General features: G+C 40.0%; 1 protein-coding gene and 1 long non-coding RNA gene across 10 annotated transcripts in view; one reads left to right on the top strand and one right to left on the bottom strand.

Moving 5' to 3' along the window:
• Nucleotides 1-19,962, bottom strand: part of LOC126213450 (uncharacterized) — a 180,699-nt gene that overhangs the window by 113,767 nt on the left and 46,970 nt on the right. The window lies entirely within an intron of this gene.
• Nucleotides 1-19,962, top strand: part of LOC126213448 (THAP domain-containing protein 5-like) — a 261,788-nt gene that overhangs the window by 201,126 nt on the left and 40,700 nt on the right. For 4 of the 9 annotated variants that reach the window (XM_049941205.1, XM_049941197.1, XM_049941196.1 and 1 more), the window contains 3 exons: nucleotides 209-431; nucleotides 9,471-9,545; nucleotides 10,570-10,644. The exons of 3 other annotated variants lie outside the window; for them this stretch is intronic. In XM_049941205.1, the coding sequence (XP_049797162.1) occupies nucleotides 209-431; nucleotides 9,471-9,545; nucleotides 10,570-10,644 (373 nt within the window). The remainder of the gene's footprint in view (nucleotides 1-208; nucleotides 432-9,470; nucleotides 9,546-10,569; nucleotides 10,645-19,962) is intronic. 2 more of the 9 variants (XM_049941198.1, XM_049941199.1) reach the window with 2 other exon arrangements.

Raw genomic sequence — 19,962 nt, 5'->3', positions numbered from 1 at the left:
ATTGTTATAATAATGTATAACTTACTTTTTTGAGACCCCTGTGTGTGTGTGTGTGTGTGTGTGTGTGTGTGTGTGTGTGTAGTGTGTGTGTGTGTGTGTGTGAGAGAGAGAGAGAGAGAGAGAGAGAGAGAGAGAGAGAGAGAGAGAGTGCGGGGGGGGGGGGGGGGGGTTCAATTTTATCTCATGATTTCTTTTTCTTTTTTTACAGTATTTGGTGTATTTCAGTAGTGCCACCATCGGCACCCAAACCTGAGCAAACTTGGCCAGATGATGAAAGAAACAGGAAAATTACTACATTATTAGGTGAATCAAACATTATGCCAAATGATTCAGCCACCAACAAAATGCATTTGGGAGTCGCCACGAAAAAGGAGTCACACGACAGAGAGAATCAAGACAATTTTTTGTGTGGCTCAGTGAAACAGGAACAGGTAAGAGGTTTTGTGCTATGGGAGAAAAGCTGTGAATATGTCTCCAATATCACTGGAAACGAAAAGTATGTATAATAGTGACAGAAACACTGTGGTCAGTCAAAGTTTGTGGAATGAAAAACAAGCTACAGTCATCAACCAAAAGTGTGCCTCTCGGCATCTTCTGATGTTTAATGGCTATATTGCACATTGATTCCTGTAGGTAAATGGTTCATTCAATGAATTTGTGGCTGATTCCAGTCTCATCTCCTCCACCTCCACCTGCTGTCGTCGTTGTTGTTGTCGTCGTCTTCAGTCCAAAGACTGATTTGTTGCAGCTGTCCATGCTACTCTATCATGTGCAAGCCTCATCATCTCCGAATAAGTACTGCACCCTACATCCATCTGAATCTGCTTACTCTTTTCATCCATTGACCACACCCCACCCCCTCCCACATACACACTCTTCCCCCAATACTAAATTGGTGATCTCTTGATGTCTCAGAATGTGCCGTGTCAACTGATCGCTTCTCATAATCAAGTTGTGCCTCAAATTTCTGCTCAGCACCTCCTCATTAGTTATGTGGTCCACCTATCTCATCTTCAGCATTCTGCTGTAGCATCACATTTCAGAAGCTTATATTCTCTTATTGTCCAAGCTGTTCATCATCCATGTTTACTTCCATAAATGGCTACACTCCATACAAATACTTTCAGAAAAGACTTTCTAACACTTAATTCTATATTTGATGTTAACAAATTTCTCTTCTTCAGAAACGCTTTCCTTGCCATTGCCAGTCTACATTTTATATCCTCTCTACTTCGACCATCATCAGTTATTTTGCTCCCCAAATAGCAAAACTCCTTTACTACTTTAAGTGCCTCATTTCCTAATCTTAATTCCCTCAGCATCACCTGATTCAATTTGACTACATTCCATTATCCTCAGTTTGCTTTTGTTGATGTTTGTCTTATATTCATTCATCTGCTCATCCAGGTCCTTTGCTGTCCCTGACAGAATTACTGTGTCATTGGCAAACTTCAGAGTTTGTATTTCTACTCCCTAGGCTTAGTTTGTATTTCTACTCCCTGGGCTTCAATTCCTACTCCATATTTTTCTTTGGTTTCCTTTACTGCTTGCTCGATATACAGATTGAATAACATCGGGGATAAGCTACAACCCTGTCTTACTCTTTCCTCAGCCACTACTTCCCTTTCGTGCCCCTCGATTGTTCTAACTGCCACCTTGTTTGTGTTCCAGTTGTAAAGAGCCTTTTGCTCCCCATATTTTATCTGTGCTACCTTCAGAATTTGAAAGAGAGTATTCCAGTCGGTATTGTTAAAAGCTTTCTCGAAGCCTACAAATGCCAAAAACCTATGTTTGGCTTTCCTTAACCTAGCTTCTAAGATAAGTTGTAGGGTCATTATTGCCTCGGGTGTTCCTTGCCTGCGAAAGGCAAAGGTCTCGAGTTCAAGTCTCTGTCCGGCACACAGTTTTAATCTGCCAGGAAGTTTCCTATCAGTGCACACTGTGCTGCAGAGTGAAAATTTCATTCTAGTTCCTACTTTTCTTCAGATTTTGAACTTATCTTCCCCGAGGTTGGCTTCTACCAATTTTTCCTTTCTTCTGCAAAGAATTCGTGTTAGTATTTTGCAACCATGGCTAATTAAACTGATAGTTCGGTAATTTTCACAGTCAGCAACAGCTTTCTTTGGATTTGTAATTATTACATTCTTCTTGAAGTCTTGAGTATTTCGCCTGTCTCATACATCTTGCGCGTCAGGTGGAAGGTTTGTCATGGCTGGTTCTCCCAAGGCTATCAGTAGTAGTAGTAGTAGTAGTAGTAGTAGTAGTCTTGTTTTGACTTGCGTCTTTCAATGCTCTGTCAAATTCTTCTTACAGTATCATATCTCCCATCTCATCTTCACCTAATTCCTCTTCCATTTCTATAATACTGTCCTCAAATAGTTCTGCCTTGTATAATAGACCCTCTATATATTGCTTCCACCTTTCAACTTATTTGGTTAGAACTCGTTTTCCATACGAGTTCTTGATATTTGTACGGCTGCCTGTCTTTTCTTCAATGGGGTCTTATATTTCCCTGTAGGTGGTATCTACTTTTCTGCTAGTGAGGAAAAAACAAACTGCAGGTACGGGTGGACACGGTCCCTAATACCGCAACTGGACGTCCACCGGGTTGTGACAGGTGACCTTTTCGGGTGAATCGCATTTTATGTTCCGTCAGATGGCTGGCCGTTGGCACAAATGACCCTGCAGCAGTTGTCAGAAGGATCCAGACCGGAGGAGGGAGAGTTACGGTCTGCGGAATGTTTTCGTGGCAGCCCCCGGGCGATCTCTACATTGTGGAAGGCACAGTGGATCGACACAAGTACAGTATGTATCTATCCCCGAGGACCGTGTCCACCCGTACGTGCAGTTTGTTTTTTCCTCAGCACGATGGCATTTATCAGTAGGACAGTGCAAGTTGTCACACAGCTGGCAGTGTACGTGCTTGGTTTGAAGAGCACTGAGATGTGTTTACTGTACTCCCCTGGCCACCAAACTGCCCGGATTTAAATCTGATCGAGAATCTGTGGAACCACCTCTTTCGGGCTGTTCACGCCACGGATCCTCGTCAAAGAAAGCTAGTGCTGTGGTCACAGCGCTGGAGTTGGCACATCTTCACATCCCTATTGGCACCTTCCAAAACCTCACTGACTCCTTTCCTGCACGTTTGCAGGTGCAGAAGGTGGTCATTCAGGCTGTTGACAGGTGGTCCACATTAATGTCACTGGACTGTGGAAAATGCAGACGGTGACAGCAAGAACAGACCGGTGATAGCAAGAAAAGCACTTATGAAAAGAGGAATTTGTTGAAATCAGATGTCAGTTTAAGTGTTGGAAAGTACAAGGTGTACAACTTTGCTTCTATCGTTTTTTCTCCAACATTTGAGGCTTTAATGAAACAAATTGGTTACACATGTATCGTTCAAAGTATTTTCCATCACTGGCCACTACTTTCTCCCAACTTTTGATCAGTGTACAAATCCCGCGTAAAAAAAATTGTTCATCTTTTGAAGCGATCCAGAATTTGATCCAATTTGTGACTTCTTCGTGAGATCGGAAGTGTTGGTCAGCCAGGCCATGCGCCATTGGTCTAAACAGGTGATAGTCAGAGCAAGCAATGTCTGGAGAATACGGCGGGTAGGGTAGGACTTCCCGTTTTAACGTTTCCAAGTACATTTTGACCTCTTTTGCAATGTGGGGTCGAGCGTTGTCATGCTGCAACATAACTTTATCGTGCCTCATGCTGTATTGCGGCCATTTTAATGCTCTGCTCGAGTGCATTAATTGTGTTCGATAACAAGCATCTGTGATTGTTTCTCTCTGCTTTAACACCTCATAGTACACGATGCCGAGCTGGTCCCACCAAATGCAGAGCACAATCTTGGAGCTGTGAATATTCGGTTTGGCCGTCAACGTGGAAGTATGGCCGGGATATCCCCTTGATTTTTTGGGTTTAGGGTTATCGTAATGAACCCGTTTTTCATCCCCGGTCACAATGTGATGCAGAAATCTCTTCCGTTTTTGTCTCTGAAGCAACTGTTCTCAAACACACAAACTCCGTTCAACATCTCTCGGTTTCAGCTCTGAATCGTGCCCATAGCCTTGAGACATTTTGAAATGGCGTGCTGTGTCACTCCCACTAATCGTGCCAATTCTTCTGGAGTTTGACGCAAGTCTTCACTGAGCAATGTTTCCAATTCTGCATCTTCGAAAACATTATCTCTTCCACCACTATGCCGGTGTATGACATTAAAATCACTGTTCTTGAAGTGTTGAAACCACTCGCAACACATACATTCGCTAATAGCATCCTTACCGTACGTACTTGAGAGCATCCGATGAGACTCGGCCACCGATTTCTTCATATTGAAACAAAACAGTAAAACTTCCCACAAATGATGAGGATTAGTCTCGTAAACTGACATTTTCAATCAAGAACAACTTTATGGTGCAGACACAAATCGACTAATGTTTGAATGAGGTTATGTTGACCGAGGTCCAAGCTAACTGCCTGACGTCTGCGATCTGTTTCTTTCGACCGCTACTTACCGTTGTCGCCACCTATCGGCAAACGGCGGAAGCAAAGTTGTACACCTTATATTTCCTGAAGGTATCTGTATAGAGTGTAGGTTTGGGAGGAGTGAAATGTGGAGAATAAGCAATTCAGACAAGAAGAGAACATAAACTTTTGAAAATATGGCGTTATAGAATAATGCTGAAGGTTAGATGGGTAGATCGAATAATGGAGAAGGAGATACGGAGTCAAACTAGGGAAAAAAGCAAGTGGAAACATAACTTGAGTGAAAGAAGGGATCAGCTGATGTGACACATCGTGAGGCAGCGGGCAATTGTCAGTCGTGAAATGGTAGGAGGTGTGGAGCTAAACTTTTTAGGAGGAGACAGAGGCACGCTTTCAGTAAGCAGGTTCAAGAGGACAGAGACTGTGATGTTTATACATAGATGAGGTGGCTTGCACAGGATAGGATAGAGTAGCAAGGGGAGCTGCATCAAACCTGTCCTTAGGGTGAAGATCATAACAACAACAACAACAACAACAACGTTGCAAATTAAAGTTGGCTGTAACTGATTTTTTTATATTAGTAACAAACCCCATCTAGGACTCAGTGTATTCGAAAGTGAGTACAGCATGAGGGTTCTAAGGTCTTTGTAGAAGGCTGTGCAAAGTTATTGGATATCTGTGTGTTCATTAGTTGCTTTTGCCGAGTCAGCACTTCGCAGACTGCCTTACGGTGCATGGATGATGGTACTTAAGTAGCACACCCATTGAGCACTTTGTATTTGAATGGTGTGTAGAGGGGGTGAATTTTGTGTGCATGATCTTTACTGTGTGCTTAGTGTTTATTAGAGATAATATTTCATGAGATGAATGTGTGTGGTAGGGATATTTTGCTTGGTTCTTGGACAGACTTTGATTTGTAAAAGTGATTGTAGTAGTCTTTAATTAAGCTTCTCCCTCATGAGTTCGATGGTGTCTCAGTTCATACATTAACAACCAGAAACATCCACTACTGTCTGTAGATTATACTAACAGCAAATTATGCTAGTAGTAATCAACTTACGCTAATAATGTTGGCTACCATCACTACATTACTTTAAATACATATTTTAGTATAAAAGCATGTACTTTGAAGAAAATCCTCTGCTCATCCAAAGAAAAAAAAATCGCTACTCCGATGCAGTTTTTAGAGTGCTGAGGCTTTGAAGTCACTGCTAGAGGTACACAGGTGCACACCCACATGAAAACATGTCAAATGTCCGTGGTGAAATGGAGGCTTCAGAAGAAGAGCAAAGGGATATAGCACATTTTGTGACAGTGGAAGAAGTGTAGGGAATGGGAATTCATCAAATAATGGCACAAGTGAGTGAAGAGCATTTAGTGCCGAATGCGAGGGTAAAGTTGTGGCACAAGTAATTCAAGCAAGGGTGGATACCATCAGCCAATGACGCGTGATCTGGAATGCTGCACAACACTACTGGTACCATTGTCTGACAGGTTACTCGAGACTGGCAAGCTACAGTGGCAGCCATCAACCCAGGAATTGGATTGAGCATTGGACTTGCATCGGACATGCTCTACTCCCCTTACACTTGTGCCATTTTTTGATGAATTTACATTCCCAGCACTCCTGCTGTGAAGAAATGCACAACACCCATTTGCTCTCCTTCTGAAGCCTCCGTTTTCAGTGGACAGTCGACATACGGATGTGTGCCCGTGACCCTCTAGAAGTGAATTTTGGGCGTCGGCACTCGTGTAGGGACCACACCTTCTTCAGTAAACAGTGGGATTTTGGTCCCTTCAGCAGTTTTAATTATGCAGACACCACCTTCCTTTTTTTTTCAGTGACCCTTGTACATCAGTTGAATGAGATATGAGGAGAAATGGGTAATACTGTAACCTTTTCCTTTGTTTTGAATATCAGTGTGTTTCAAATCTTCTGTCTGACTCATTTTATTGATTTATTTATTTGTCCATCTGCAGACAATATAAATCTTATTGATGTTGTCAACACACACATATATGCAATACAGACACAAATATATGTAAACATATACAATTACAACACACAAATATGAGGAGCATTCAATAAGTAATGCAACACATTAAAAAAAAAAACAGTTTGGTTTTATTCAGCATTTCAGTACACCAAAGTATTCCCCACTGCTTGTATGTCCACATGATAAAACTCCAGTGATCAATGTCGGAGCCAGTGTCTTGCCGAATCAATAACCTTCCTATCATATACATTCTGCTTCCCATTCAGTGCATACTTCATTGGGTCAAATAGATCGAAGTCGGAAAGTGTGAAATCCAGGCTGTAGGGTTGATGAGGAAGTGTTCAGTAAAGTTTTGTGAGTTTCTCTCATGTGTGTGTGTGTGTGTGTGTGTGTGTGTGTGTGTGTGTGTGTGTGAGGCCTTGTATTCGCATAGAAAAGGGGAAGTTCATTTGCATTTTTGTGGTGATGAACACGCTGAAGTCATTTCTTCAATTTACTGATGCGCAGAAATCAGACAGGTTTGCACGATCTTGTTGCGAAGATGAAAAATGCCGTGCCCAGCAACTTACTGTGCTTCTGTTCACTGCCAGGTCCTCGTAGACATTCAGCAAGTGCCTGTGAATATCTGCAGTGTCCTGTTTTCTGCCAAAAGAAGCTTGGTGACAGCTGTCTCCTTGTAACACACCTCTGATACAGATGCCATTTTGAAGGCTACGTATACCACCAACATCTGTTGGAATTTCATAAAACTATAGGGTCTCAAGTGAGAATATTCCACAATGTACCACAACAAATTCCACATTTTCAACGAAAATTGGCTGAGAAAATAATGTGTTGCATGACTTATTGCACACCCTTTATAAACACATAAATTGTTTGTGTTACTACATTACATGTTTGTACAAAATATTTTGCTGTTCTATTGAACATATTGTAAAGTGCTTCTCAATTGCAGTAATTAATCAGTAGTATAATTGTCAACAAAATTTACCCATCACTTTAGGTAATCCTTCACAGTGTACACACTTTTCTAACAAAATTTTTTTAAAGGTATTCTTGAAGGCACATACTAAAGTTTTGTCTTTGATCTGCTGTGGAAGTTTATTGTATAATTGAATTGCATTATATAGCACACTATTTTGGGTTTTACTTTGTTTTTCCTACTGAGATGTAAGTGCTGGCCAGATATGGATCCGTGTTGATGTAGGGATCTGTTCGTTGGCTACCGGTCAACGTCTTTCTCCGTGTGGATCACTGTTTGCAAAATGTATTCACACAAAACAGTCAGAATACCTGCAGATTCAAAAAACTCAGAGCAGTGAGTGTTGCTACTTTTGTCATAATTTGTGCACCCATTTTTTTTTGTAGCTTAAAGATTGGAGGTATATTCTGATCAGTTGTTCCCCAGCACATTATCCCATTACCAATTGCAGAATGAATATATCCGAAGTAAATTGTTCTGTTCCACGTGGTACTACATAAAAAAAATGTGTTATCCCAAGTGAAAAGCGTACTGAAACTAGTTGCTTCCCAAGGGCAATTATATGCTCATTCCACTTTGCTTATTGTCAGTATAGCTCCCTAGAAATTTTGTTTTCGCTACCTTCTTTGTTTTTTGTAAAAGGTTAATTTGTCATTGTCTGCCGAGCTGTGTACATACACGAATGTTTCTTCAGCTTTGTCATTTAGTAACACTTGGTGATGCATACTGATTAGAATACTACTGTCAACAGCAAACAGTTCTGTTTCACTGTGTGTGATACACTAGGGAAAATAATAGATATATATTGAGAAGAGTATTGGGCCAAGCACACTTCCTTGCGGGACTCCATTATTAATGTATTCAGGGTTAGCAAGGTGTTTTATGGTATGATAGTAGTTCGTTTGAGAGATCTCGGACCTGTTGCACTTTGTTTTTCAGGTATGAGCGAAACCACTTATTTGTTGACAGTCAACAAGTTACGCCCATTTGCACTGGAATGTAACACTCCATTCCATAGACTAAAAAGGGACACACAGTCTATACTGAAAATTCCATCCGCAGGACCTGGCAGGCCTGTTGTTACCAACTGACCGCCATGCCATCCTATGCCAGTGGCGTTGGATGTCGATTGGAGGGTCGTGCGATCAGCACGCCTCTCTCCCGGCCTTCGCTACTTTTCGTGGCCTACAGCTGCTGCTACTTGTCGAGTAGCTCCTCAGTTGACATCTCGATGCTGATTACATCCCCTTCCCGTCTTTCCACTGAGGAAAGATCCCCGGCAGTAACAGGAATCGAACCCAGCTCTTCTGTGTGGAAGTCCGTGCACTGACTGACTGGCTACATACTACATAGGTGGACCCACACTGTCTGTACAGAAATTATTTCTAATTTCAATGTTGTGACTAAGCTGGGGGACAGGATAGGAAGACATTGGTCTTGTGTTGTGGAAGACACCAGTTTGTTTGCCATCTAGTCATCCACATTTGCTTTCTTTCATTTTCCAAAACAGCAGATGGCAAATGCTGGCATGGTCTCTTTAAGAAGGATGGAACAGTTTCCTTCCACAATGTCCCCGAGTCGGAGCACTTTCTGTGCCTATAATGACCTCACCATTGTCAACAAGGCATTAAACACTAATCTTTTCATTTGTTTTTTGTGTATTATGGCTGTGAATTTCATAGTTTGTCCTAAACACACTCTTGTTATTACAGGATAAATGTGTTGGTACAAAAAAAGAATGTAAGAATCCCTAGGATTCTGCTTGGTGGCCATTTATCAGTTCTTACTTAAGTAGAGTGAATACTTGTTTGACTTCAGCTGCATTGGCCCATAATTTTATGCTTTAGGACATAATTAGGTGAAAGTATGCTGTCGACTCCTTCTGTAGGTATTGATGTTAATTTGGAATTGCATTTTTGAAAGCTCATAAGGATTTGTTGTTACTCTTAACTGCTTCTTGTGCTAGTTTAGCATGTCAGACTCTTGTGTTCCAGGAGTATGACCACATGACTGTGAAGAAGGAACCAGTAGAAGACCCTGATGAATCTATGTATTCAGCAACTGAAGAGGTGAGAGCTCCATATTTTAAAAGTAGTTTCTAGATATTAGAAAGCTCTTGTGGAATGCAAATAATATTAGAAGTAAAGGTATCACTTGCTAAGGTGCTGAATAGTCAGAAGGCGTATCACCAAAACACTAAGCATTGGAGTTGTTACCTTTACTTCTTACGGGTCCCAGTTCAATCCCCGGCTGGGTTGGGATTTTTCTCTGCCTGGGGACTGGGTGTTGTCCTCATCATTTCATCAGCATTTGTGAAAGTGGCTAGATTGGATTGCGTAAAGATGGGACTTTGTACGAGCGCTGATGACCGCACAGTTTAGCGCCCCACAAACCAAACATTGCCTTTACTTCTTAAATTATTTAATACAATTGGACTTGTTCCAAGTGTTTCAGTGTTGCTATTTTGTCATACTTTTGTATTTGGATTTCTCAGTTACTGGAATACACTGTTTCAGATTCTTAAGTTATGAGGTATATAATTTTGATTATCTACACATCCTTTGATAAAAGGTGGCACACTTTGGATTCTTTCACTAACCTTTACTGATCCTACCTGGTAGGGGTTCCATACTGACTAGTAATACTCGAATTGCTGAGAATCTGTGGATATAGTCTTAAAGGACACACGGATAGAAGAAGTAGCATACATATCCAAATTTATTGCATTTTGCAAAGGAAATTAGCAACCGCACACCACATACAACAAATTTCCTATCCTCAACTTACTGACTAGTAGATGCTCCTAATGGTTAAATGGCACAGAAACAAGACACGACTTTGTGAGTTGTTACTTTTACTATATAAGGGGCTAGTTTGTGTTGTTGCCCCGGATGATGAGTACATGAATATTTTGTCAGGATTTGGCAGAATTAATTGAAAGTATACTAACAAACCTTTCTGCTGGTGGAAACAATTTTTTTAATATTCTTTATTAATGTTAATTTGAAATTACATTTCTAAAACCTCTTCAGGGTTTGTTGTTACTCTAACTGCTTGTTGTTCTAGCTTAGTGTTCAGACTCTTGTGTTCCAGGAGTGTGAGCACGTCGTTGTGAAGGAAGAACCGATAGAAGAGCCTGATGAATCTGTGAATTCAGCAACTGAAGAGGTGAGACCTCCTTATTTTAATACTATTTTCCAAGTATTACGAAGCCCCTGGTGAAATGTAAATAATATAAGAAGTAAAGGCAACAACTCACTAAGTAGTAGAGACACTGGGTGTTGAAAAGGCAGTCTTCAGTGAGTTGTTACCTTAACTCCTAAATTATGTATATTCTGCCATGCTGAGAGAAAATAATGTATTTGTACAAGTATCAAAGATTCCTGTTAACTGAAGGACAAGTAGTATTATTCACCATGAAAAATACTCTATTCTGTAGATAACTGCTATTCTTAATAAGTGTCAGTGCAGTATTAAAAAAATAAGAGAGCGGCAGTAGAAAAATGGCAGCCATTTATCATAACTGAGATAGTAGGTATTTTCTTAAGAGTAGGTGCTTTCCTGCTATTTCAGTTTGGGCCAGATTGAACAGAATCGACACAGATTGTTTGTAGCTGCTTGACAATAGTTAATTGTTGATGTGTTGCTTACTGGATTCTCCCTTTCATACTGTACCGTTTCACTTGATACATAACTCTGAAGATCTCCTTTCTGAATGGATCTATGAAACACAATGAACGAAAAAGTGAATGGATGGCTACTGTGCAAGATGAGCAACAGTGTTCAACACATGTTAAGCTAATTTATACTCATAATGAATCACATCAGGGGCACCGAGCAGTCTGCTGTGGTGGCTGTCCTGCTGATTGGGATAAAATGGAATATAGGACGGTTACCCTTACATTTTGTCATTGTAAAACGGTAGTACTTACATAATGTGTCATCCTCTGTAGTCGAGTGGTCGGCACACGTGGCTGCCACGTGGAGGAACTCGGTTCGATTCCTGGTACTGCCGAGGTGTTTTCCTCGATGGGAGGACAGATACAGGGTGTACTCAGCCTCGTGAGTCAATAGAGGAGCTATTTGAGTGAGTAGTAGCAGCTATATTTCACCACTTGCCAATTATGGTACATTTGTTTTCACAGTTTAATGCTGTAGTAATAAGTTCCCTCTCTCTCTATAGGGTTCAGTGTATGTAAAGAAGATTCATTTTCATTTTTATTCAATAATGACATCTAGATAGAGTAGCATTAATTTTTTTTTTAAGCGAGTTTTCTACGGGTGCTGCCACCTCTCGCATTCCAATCTCCGTCGTTCGTTCAGTCATTCCAGTCTCCTTCATTAAGACCTCTTGTGTGATTGCTTCGTTGACGTTGTCTTTCCAGCATCTCGTAGGTCTACCGCGCTTTCTTCTTTGGTATGGAGTCCGCTGCCATACATGTTTTGGCCATCTCGTGTCTGGCATACGCTGTAAGTGACCGTACCAGAGTAGATGCTTAGTTTCTATATATTCTACGATTGTGCTTTTGACGATGAGTGAATGAATTAATTAATTCACTGACACACTGTGTTCCATAAATCCCAGAATGACAATCATCTTATTCATTAACAGGCAGAAGCAACCACGGCAAGGCCCTTCAGCATTACCTGCCTTAATTTCACTGTGCTCTGCTTACCCTTGTTGTAATTTTATTTATATAACCACTTGTCAAGACCCTGTCTATTGAACTCAAGTAGTTTTTCAAGTTCTTCACAATTTGACAGAATGACAAAATTATTGGCAAACCTTAAGCTTTTTATTTCTACTATCAGAACTTTGAATTCCCTATCAAGACTTGCTCTTGGTGTCCTTTCTAGATGACCACATAAATTCTTCTCAGTTTCCTTTCTACATAAAAAAGTAATTTCTAGAAACAGAGGATGGAAGCAAAGCATACATTGAATCAAACATAAATTATAATGTCTGCTTGCAAATTGTTTTTATGCTTGCAAATTGTTTTTATGCTTGCAAATTGTTTTTATGTCTGGTATTGCAAATGAAACTGTATATTTGTCAGAGACAGCAAAGAGCTTTGAAGAGCAGTTGAACGGACTGGATATTGTCTTGAAAATACTTTATAAGACGTGCATCAACAAAAGTAAAACAGGGGTAATATAATATAGTCTGATTAAACCACTTGATGCTGAGCGAATTAGATCACAAAATGAGACACTAAAAGTAGTATATGAGTTTTGCTATTTGAGCAGCAAAATAATTGAAGAGGGCTGAAGTAGAGAAGATATGGATTTCAGACTGGCAACAGGAAGACAAGCATTTCCAAAACAGAATAATTTGTTAATATCAGATATTGAACTTTGAAAGGGCATTTCCAAAAGTATGCATGTCTGTATCAACATCTCACAAAAACAGATGGATAACAGCAGGTATTAAGAAGTCCTCCCAAACACTTAAACACCTCAGTCCCATGAAAAAGATTAGCAATGATCCATAATTGTTAAATTTCTATCATAGATACAAAAAGATCTATAGGAAGGTGCTGACTGCTGCAAAGAAAGTCATTTAATGACAAAATAATGTATAATGCAGAGAATAAAAGCAAAGCAATCTGGGACGTTATAAAAAAGGAAACAGGAAGAGGCAAACGAACGCAGAATAACATACTGCTAAGGGAGGCGGATAAGGTAATAAATGATCGACAACACTTACCGAACTATGTAAATGAGCATTTTTCAAGTACTGCGGAGAAATTACAGTAAAAATTCCCCAAAACAAATATAACACTGGTAAATACTGTTGCACTAAATACAGTGATGTTACTGCCAACCACAGAGAATGAAGTCAATAAAACTGCTCAAAAACTAAAAAATTGCCGGCCGCGGTGGTCTAGCGGTTCTAGGCGCTCAGTCAGGAACCGCGCGACTGCTACGGTCGCAGGTTCGAATCCTGCCTCGGGCATGGATGTGTGTGATGTCCTTAGGTTAGTTAGGTTTAAGTAGTTCTAAGTTCTAGGGGACCTATGACCACAGATGTTGAGTCCCATAGTGCTCAGAACCATTTGAACCATTTTTTGAACTAAAAAATTAAAAGTCAGTAGGCTCAGGTGAAGTACCAATGTGAGTACTGAAACAATGCATAGGGATTATACAAGGCCCCTTAACAAATATAAGAAATGAATCCTTCACATCAGAGACATTTCCAGAGCAGTTAAAACAGGCAAGAGTTGTACTATTGCTTAAGAAAGGTAATGCAGAAGACATACAAAATTACCAGCCCATTTCCCTGCTGTCAGCATTCTCAAAAATAATAGAAGCAGTTGTGAAAGACAGATTAATAAATTACCTGAATAAGTACAATCTTTTAAGCGAATCAAAGTTTGGTTTCTGAAGTGGCAAAATCTGAATTTCTTTTATCTAATCATACATTTCATCAATCTCTTCGTCATCTGTGGAGCTAGTCGGCATATAAACTTGTACTGCTGTGGTAGGCGTGGGCTTCTTGTCTATCTTGGCCACAATAAGGGGTTCACTATGCTGTTTGTAGTAGCTTACCCGCACTCCTATTTTTTTTATTCATTATTAAACCTACTCCTGCATTACCCCTATTTGATTTTGTATTTATAACCCTGTATTCACCTGACCATAAGTCTTGTTCCTCCTGCCACTGAACTTCACTAATTCCCACTATATCTAACTCTGTATTGCGCAACAGGTACTTTTTAGCTACCTTTTTTTTTTTAATCTCTTTCGGTAATTTATTGTACAGTTTTATTCCTTGGTAGAAAATGCTGTTTTGAGTTTTATGTTTATTTTTTCTTGGAAAATGTAAGTTGAGTCTATCTCTTGTTGCATGGTCATGGATAGAGCTGTTTGTGCAGTAATTACCAATGCTATTTTTGATGAGTACAACTGACTGGTAAATGTATTCACATGGAGCAGTTAAAATCCCCGAAATTCTGAACAGATCTTTACAATGAGCTCGACTAGTATTTTTGGTTATTATTCTTATGGCTCTTTTCTGGAGTTTGAAAACTGTGTTCCTATTTTGTGTGTTTGTCCCCCAAAAAAGAATGCCATAGCTAAGAACTGAGTATACATAAGAATAATATGTAACTAAAAGACACTGCATATTACACACTGATGATAGAATTCTAAGGGCATAACATGCTGATGACATTCTGCTGGCAAGTACCTTTGTGTTTACACCACTTCAACTGAGAATCAATATTCACTCCTAGAAATTTTGCATTTGTTACTTAGTCTATAGAGGTGCCATCTGCATTTAATTTAACATTGTCATTCTTTCCCCTCAAACTGAAATTCATGGCATTAGTTTTCTTTATGTTCAACGTCACTTTATTGCTTACTGACCAACCATAAACTTCCTTGAGAGTATAATTTGCTTTCTCGGCAAGGAGTTCTCTTGTTTTCTCAGTGACTATAATATTGCTGTCATCAGTGAAGAGAATTTTTTCACCATGAATAACACTACTGGGAAAGTCATTGATGTATATCAGGAACAGTATTGGTCCTAAAATGCTACCTTGCGGAACCTCTATATTAATGAATTTTGGTTCTGATAAGTGTTATACTAAATGTTTAGATCTATTTGAAGTATGTGTTGTCTCTACTCTTTGTACCCTATCTGCTAGGTATGATTGAAACCAGTCATTAGCTACCCCTCTTATTCCTAATGCTTCTAATTTATTTAATAGAATCTTGTGGTCGACTGTAGCAAATGCCTTAGAAAGATCCAAAAATATGCCTGTGACACTCATCTTTATCAACAGCATCAAGTACAACTTGATACTAAAAGGTAACACATAGATTATATAATGGTAAGACAGAGATTTAGGAACCAGGTTTTAAATTGTAAGAAATTTCCAGGAGCAGATGCGGACTCCGACCACAATCTATTGGTTATGAACTGTAGATTAAAACTGAAGAAACTGCAAAAAGGTGGGAATTTAAGGAGATGGGACCTGGATAAACTGAAAGAACCAGAGGTTGTACAGAGTTTCAGGAAGAGCATTAAGGAACAATTGACAGGAATGGGGGAAAGAAATACAGAAGAAGAATGGGTAGCTTTGAGGGATGAAGTAGTGAAGGCAGCAGAGGATCAAGCAGGCAAAAAGACGAGGGCTAGGTGAAATCCATGGGTAACAGAAGAAATATTGAATTTAATTGATGAAAGGAGAAAATACAAAAATGCAGTAAACGAAGCAGGCAAAAAGGAATACAAAGTCTCAAAAATGAGATAGACAGGAAGTGCAAAATGGCTAAGCAGGGATGGCTAGAGGACATATGTAAGGATGTAGAGGCTTATCTCACTGGGGGTAAGATAGATACTGCCTACAGGAAAATTAGAGACCTTTGGAGAAAAGAGAACCACTTGTCTGAATATCAAGAGCTCATATGGAATCCCAGTTCTAAGCAAAGAAGGGAAAGCAGAAAGGTGGAAGGAGTGTATAGAGGGTCTGTACAAGGGTGGTGTACTTGAGGACAATATTATGGAAATGGAAGAGGATGTAGATGAAGATAAATGGGAGATATGATACTGCGTGAAGAGTTTGACAGAGCACTGAAAGACCTGAGTCGAAACAAGGCCCCCGGAGTAGACAACATTCCATTAGAACTACTGATGGCCTTGGGAGAGCCAGTCATGACAAAACTCTACCATCTGGTGAGCAAGATGTATGAGACAGGCAAAATACCCTCCGACTTCAAGAAGAATATAATAATTCCAATCCCAAAGAAAGCAGGTGTTGACAGATGTGAAAATTACCGAACTATCAGTGTAATAACACACGGTTGCAAAATACTAACGCGAATTATTTACAGACGAATGGGAAAACTGGTAGAAGCCGATCTCGGGGAAGATCAGTTTTGATTCTGTAGAAATGTTGGAACTCATGAGGCAATAGTGACCATACGACTTATCTTAGAAGGTAGATTAAGGAAAGGCAAACCTACATTTCTAGCATTTGTAGACTTAGAGAAAGCTTTTGTCAATGTTGCTTGGCATACTCTCTTCCAAATTCTGAAGGTGGCAGGGGTAAAATACAGGGAGCGAAAGACTATTTACAATTTGTACAGAAACCAGATGGCAGTTATAAGAGTCGAGGGGCATGAAAGGGAAGCAGTGGTTGGGAAGGGAGTGAGACTGGGTTGTAGCCTGTCCCTGATGTTATTCAATCTATATATTGAGCAAGCAGTGAAGGAAACAAAAGAAAAGTTCGGAGTAGGTATTAAAATCCATGGAGAAGAAATAAAAACTTTGAGGTTCGCCGATGACATTGTAATTCTCTCACAGACAGCAAAGGACTTGGAAGAGCAGTTGAACGGAATGGACAGTGTCTTGAAAGTAGGATATAAGATGAACATCAACAAAAGCAAAACGAGGATAATGGAATGTAGTCTAATTAAGTTGGGTGATGCTGAGGGAATTAGATTAGGAAATGAGACACTTAAAGTAGTAAAGGAGTTTTGCTATTTGGGGAGCAAAATAACTGATGATGGTCGAAGTAGAGAGGATATAAAATGTAGACTGGCAATGGCAAGGAAAGTGTTTCTGAAGAAGAGAAATTTGTAAACATCGAGTATAGATTTAAGTGTCAGGAAGTCGTTTCTGAAAGTATTTGTATGGAGTGTAGCCATGTATGGAAGTGAAATGTGGACAATAAATAGGGTGGACAAGGAGAGAATAGAAGCTTTTGAAATGTGGTGCTATAGAAGAATGCTGAAGATTAGATGGGTAGATCACGTAACTAATGGGGAGGTACTGAATAGAATTCGGAAGAAGAAAATCTGTGACGCAACTTGACCAGAAGAAGGGATCGGTTGGTAGGACATGTTCTGAGATATCAAGGGATCACCTATTTAGTGTTGGAGAGCAGTGTGGAGGGTAAAAATCGAAGAGGGAGACCAAGCGATCAATACTCTAAGCAGATTCAGAAGGATGTAGGCTGCAGTAGGTACTGGGAGATGAAGAAGCTTGCGCAGGATAGAGTAGAATGGAGAGCTGCATCAAACCAGTCTCAGGATCACATCTACAACAAGATGCAATACGTTTTATACATTGAAAGATTACTTAGCTAAAACAGAGTAGGGGTTTGATAAAAAATGAAATGTTATACAAATAAATAATACTAATAATGATTATAAAATATCCAACATTCCACCTAACACCTTCACTTTATGTTTTTCTCTTCTTTTTTTCCTGTCTAGAAATACTTACCCCCAAGCTATGCATGGCACAATACTAATACCTTTTCCTCTTTCTGAGCTCAACATCTCACTCATTATGGAGGGATGCTGACTCAGTTTTTCAAGATAGCAAATGGGAAGTTGCGGTACAGAAAATGACCCAGAGATCACCTGTGTGTGTGTGTGTGTGTGTGTGTGTGTGTGTGTGTGTGTGTGACATTTTGTGTGTTATGAAACAATGTGTGTATAGTGCGTGTAGTGACTGATAGTGAGATATGAGTGAAAAGTGTGGCATTACATTATTTAATAAGTTATTTGTAGAAAAAGTATTGTATACCAGGAGTAAATCTAATGATTGTCTCTAACCAGAAGTTTGTAAATATATGTGTATAGGAACTAGCTTATTTTAAATTGGTCTAAACTTGTAAATACTATGGCATGTCCTATAACCTTGTAAAAAGAGATCTACAGATGAATAAAGCTATTACTAGTATTACTACTACAGTTTGTGTGAGGAAGTCTTTTTCTGAAGGTATTTACCTGGGGTGTAGCCTTGCCTTGTGGGGAAGTGAGACATGAATGATAAGCACTTCATAAAAGAACAAAATATAAACTTTTGAAGATGTGGTGCTCTAGAAAAATGCCTAATATTAGGTGGTTTGATCAAATAACATATAAGGAGGTACTGAATTGAATTGAGCAGAAAAGAAATTGACGATCAAAGTTGATTGAAAGAACGGTTCAATTGATACCACACAGTCTGAGGCATGAAGGAATTGATGGTTTGATACTGCAGAGAAATGTGGTGGAAAAGAATTTTGCAGGGAGACCAAAGCTCGAATACAGTAATGTGATTAAAGTGGATGCGGTTGCGTTAGTAACTCAGACATACAAAGGCTTGCCCAGGACAGAGTTGTGTGGAGAGCTGCTTCAAACCACTCTTCACACTAAAGAAAACAACAACAACATTACAAATTAAAATCAACTGTAATCAGGCAGTGTGGCTTCAGTTGCCTGAGACTACAGTCATATGTGTGAGTTACGTTTGTGTGAGTGTGAGTATGAGTGTGTGTCTGTCGTCTGTTGTTGATGAAGGTCTTAATGGCCAAAACTTTAATTGTGAGTGTCTTTTTGTTGTGCCTATCTGCGACTCAGCATCTCTGCTATATGGTGAATAGCAACTTTCCTTTTCATAATATTGTTACATTCCACCCTGGATTTTCCATTGTTCAATTTTATATTAATAACAAATACCATCTGGGAGTAAGTGTATTGCTAAGGAAGTACAGGGCTATTACAAATGATTGAAGCGATTTCATAAATTCACTGTAGCTCCATTCATTGGCATATGGTCACGACACACTACAGATACGTAGAAAAACTCATAAAGTTTTGTTCGGCTGAAGCCGCACTTCAGGTTTCTGCCGCCAGAGCGCTCGAGAGCGCAGTGAGACAAAATGGCGACAGGAGCCGAGAAAGCGTATGTCGTGCTTGAAATGCACTCACATCAGTCAGTCACAACAGTGCAATGACACTTCAGGACGAAGTTCAACAAAGATCCACCAACTGCTAACTCCATTCGGCGATGGTATGCGCAGTTTAAAGCTTCCACATGCCTCTGTAAGGGGAAATCGACGGGTCGGCCTGCAGTGAGCGAAGAAACGGTTGAACGCGTGGGGGCAAGTTTCCCGCGTAGCCTGCGGAAGTCGACGAATAAAGCAAGCAGGGAGCTAAACGCACCACAGCTGACGGTTTGGAAAATCTTACGGAAAAGGCTAAAGCAGAAGCACTTCTTAAACAGGAGATTGGAAAACCGATGGATCGGTCGTGATGGAGTTCATGATTAGCAATTCGTGTCACGGCCTCCACGCTCTCCCGACTTAACCCCGTGCGATTTCTTTCTGTGGGATTATGTGAAAGATTCAGTGTTCAAACCTCCTCTACCGAGAAACGTGCCAGAACTGCGAGCTCGCATCAACGACGCTTTCGAACTCATCGATGGGGACATGCTGTGCCGAGTGTGGGAGGAACTCGATTATCGGCTCGATGTCTGCCGAATCACTAAAGGGGCACATATCGAACATTTGTGAATGCCTAAAAAAACTTTGAGTTTTAGTGTGTGTGTGCAAAGCATTGTGAAAAGATCTCAAATAATAAAGTTATTGTAGAGCTGTGAAATCACTTCAATCATTTGTAATAACCCTGTATGTTGTGAGGCTTTCAGTGTCTTTCTAGAGGCCTTGGCAAAGTTCTGGATATCTGCATTACACAATACATTTGTTA

The sequence above is a fragment of the Schistocerca nitens genome, chromosome 11 (genome assembly GCF_023898315.1).
Source record: "Schistocerca nitens isolate TAMUIC-IGC-003100 chromosome 11, iqSchNite1.1, whole genome shotgun sequence".
NCBI lineage: Eukaryota > Metazoa > Arthropoda > Insecta > Orthoptera > Acrididae > Schistocerca > Schistocerca nitens.
The sequence above is the reverse complement of the archived record's forward strand: the minus strand, read 5'-3'. Positions and strand labels throughout refer to the sequence as shown.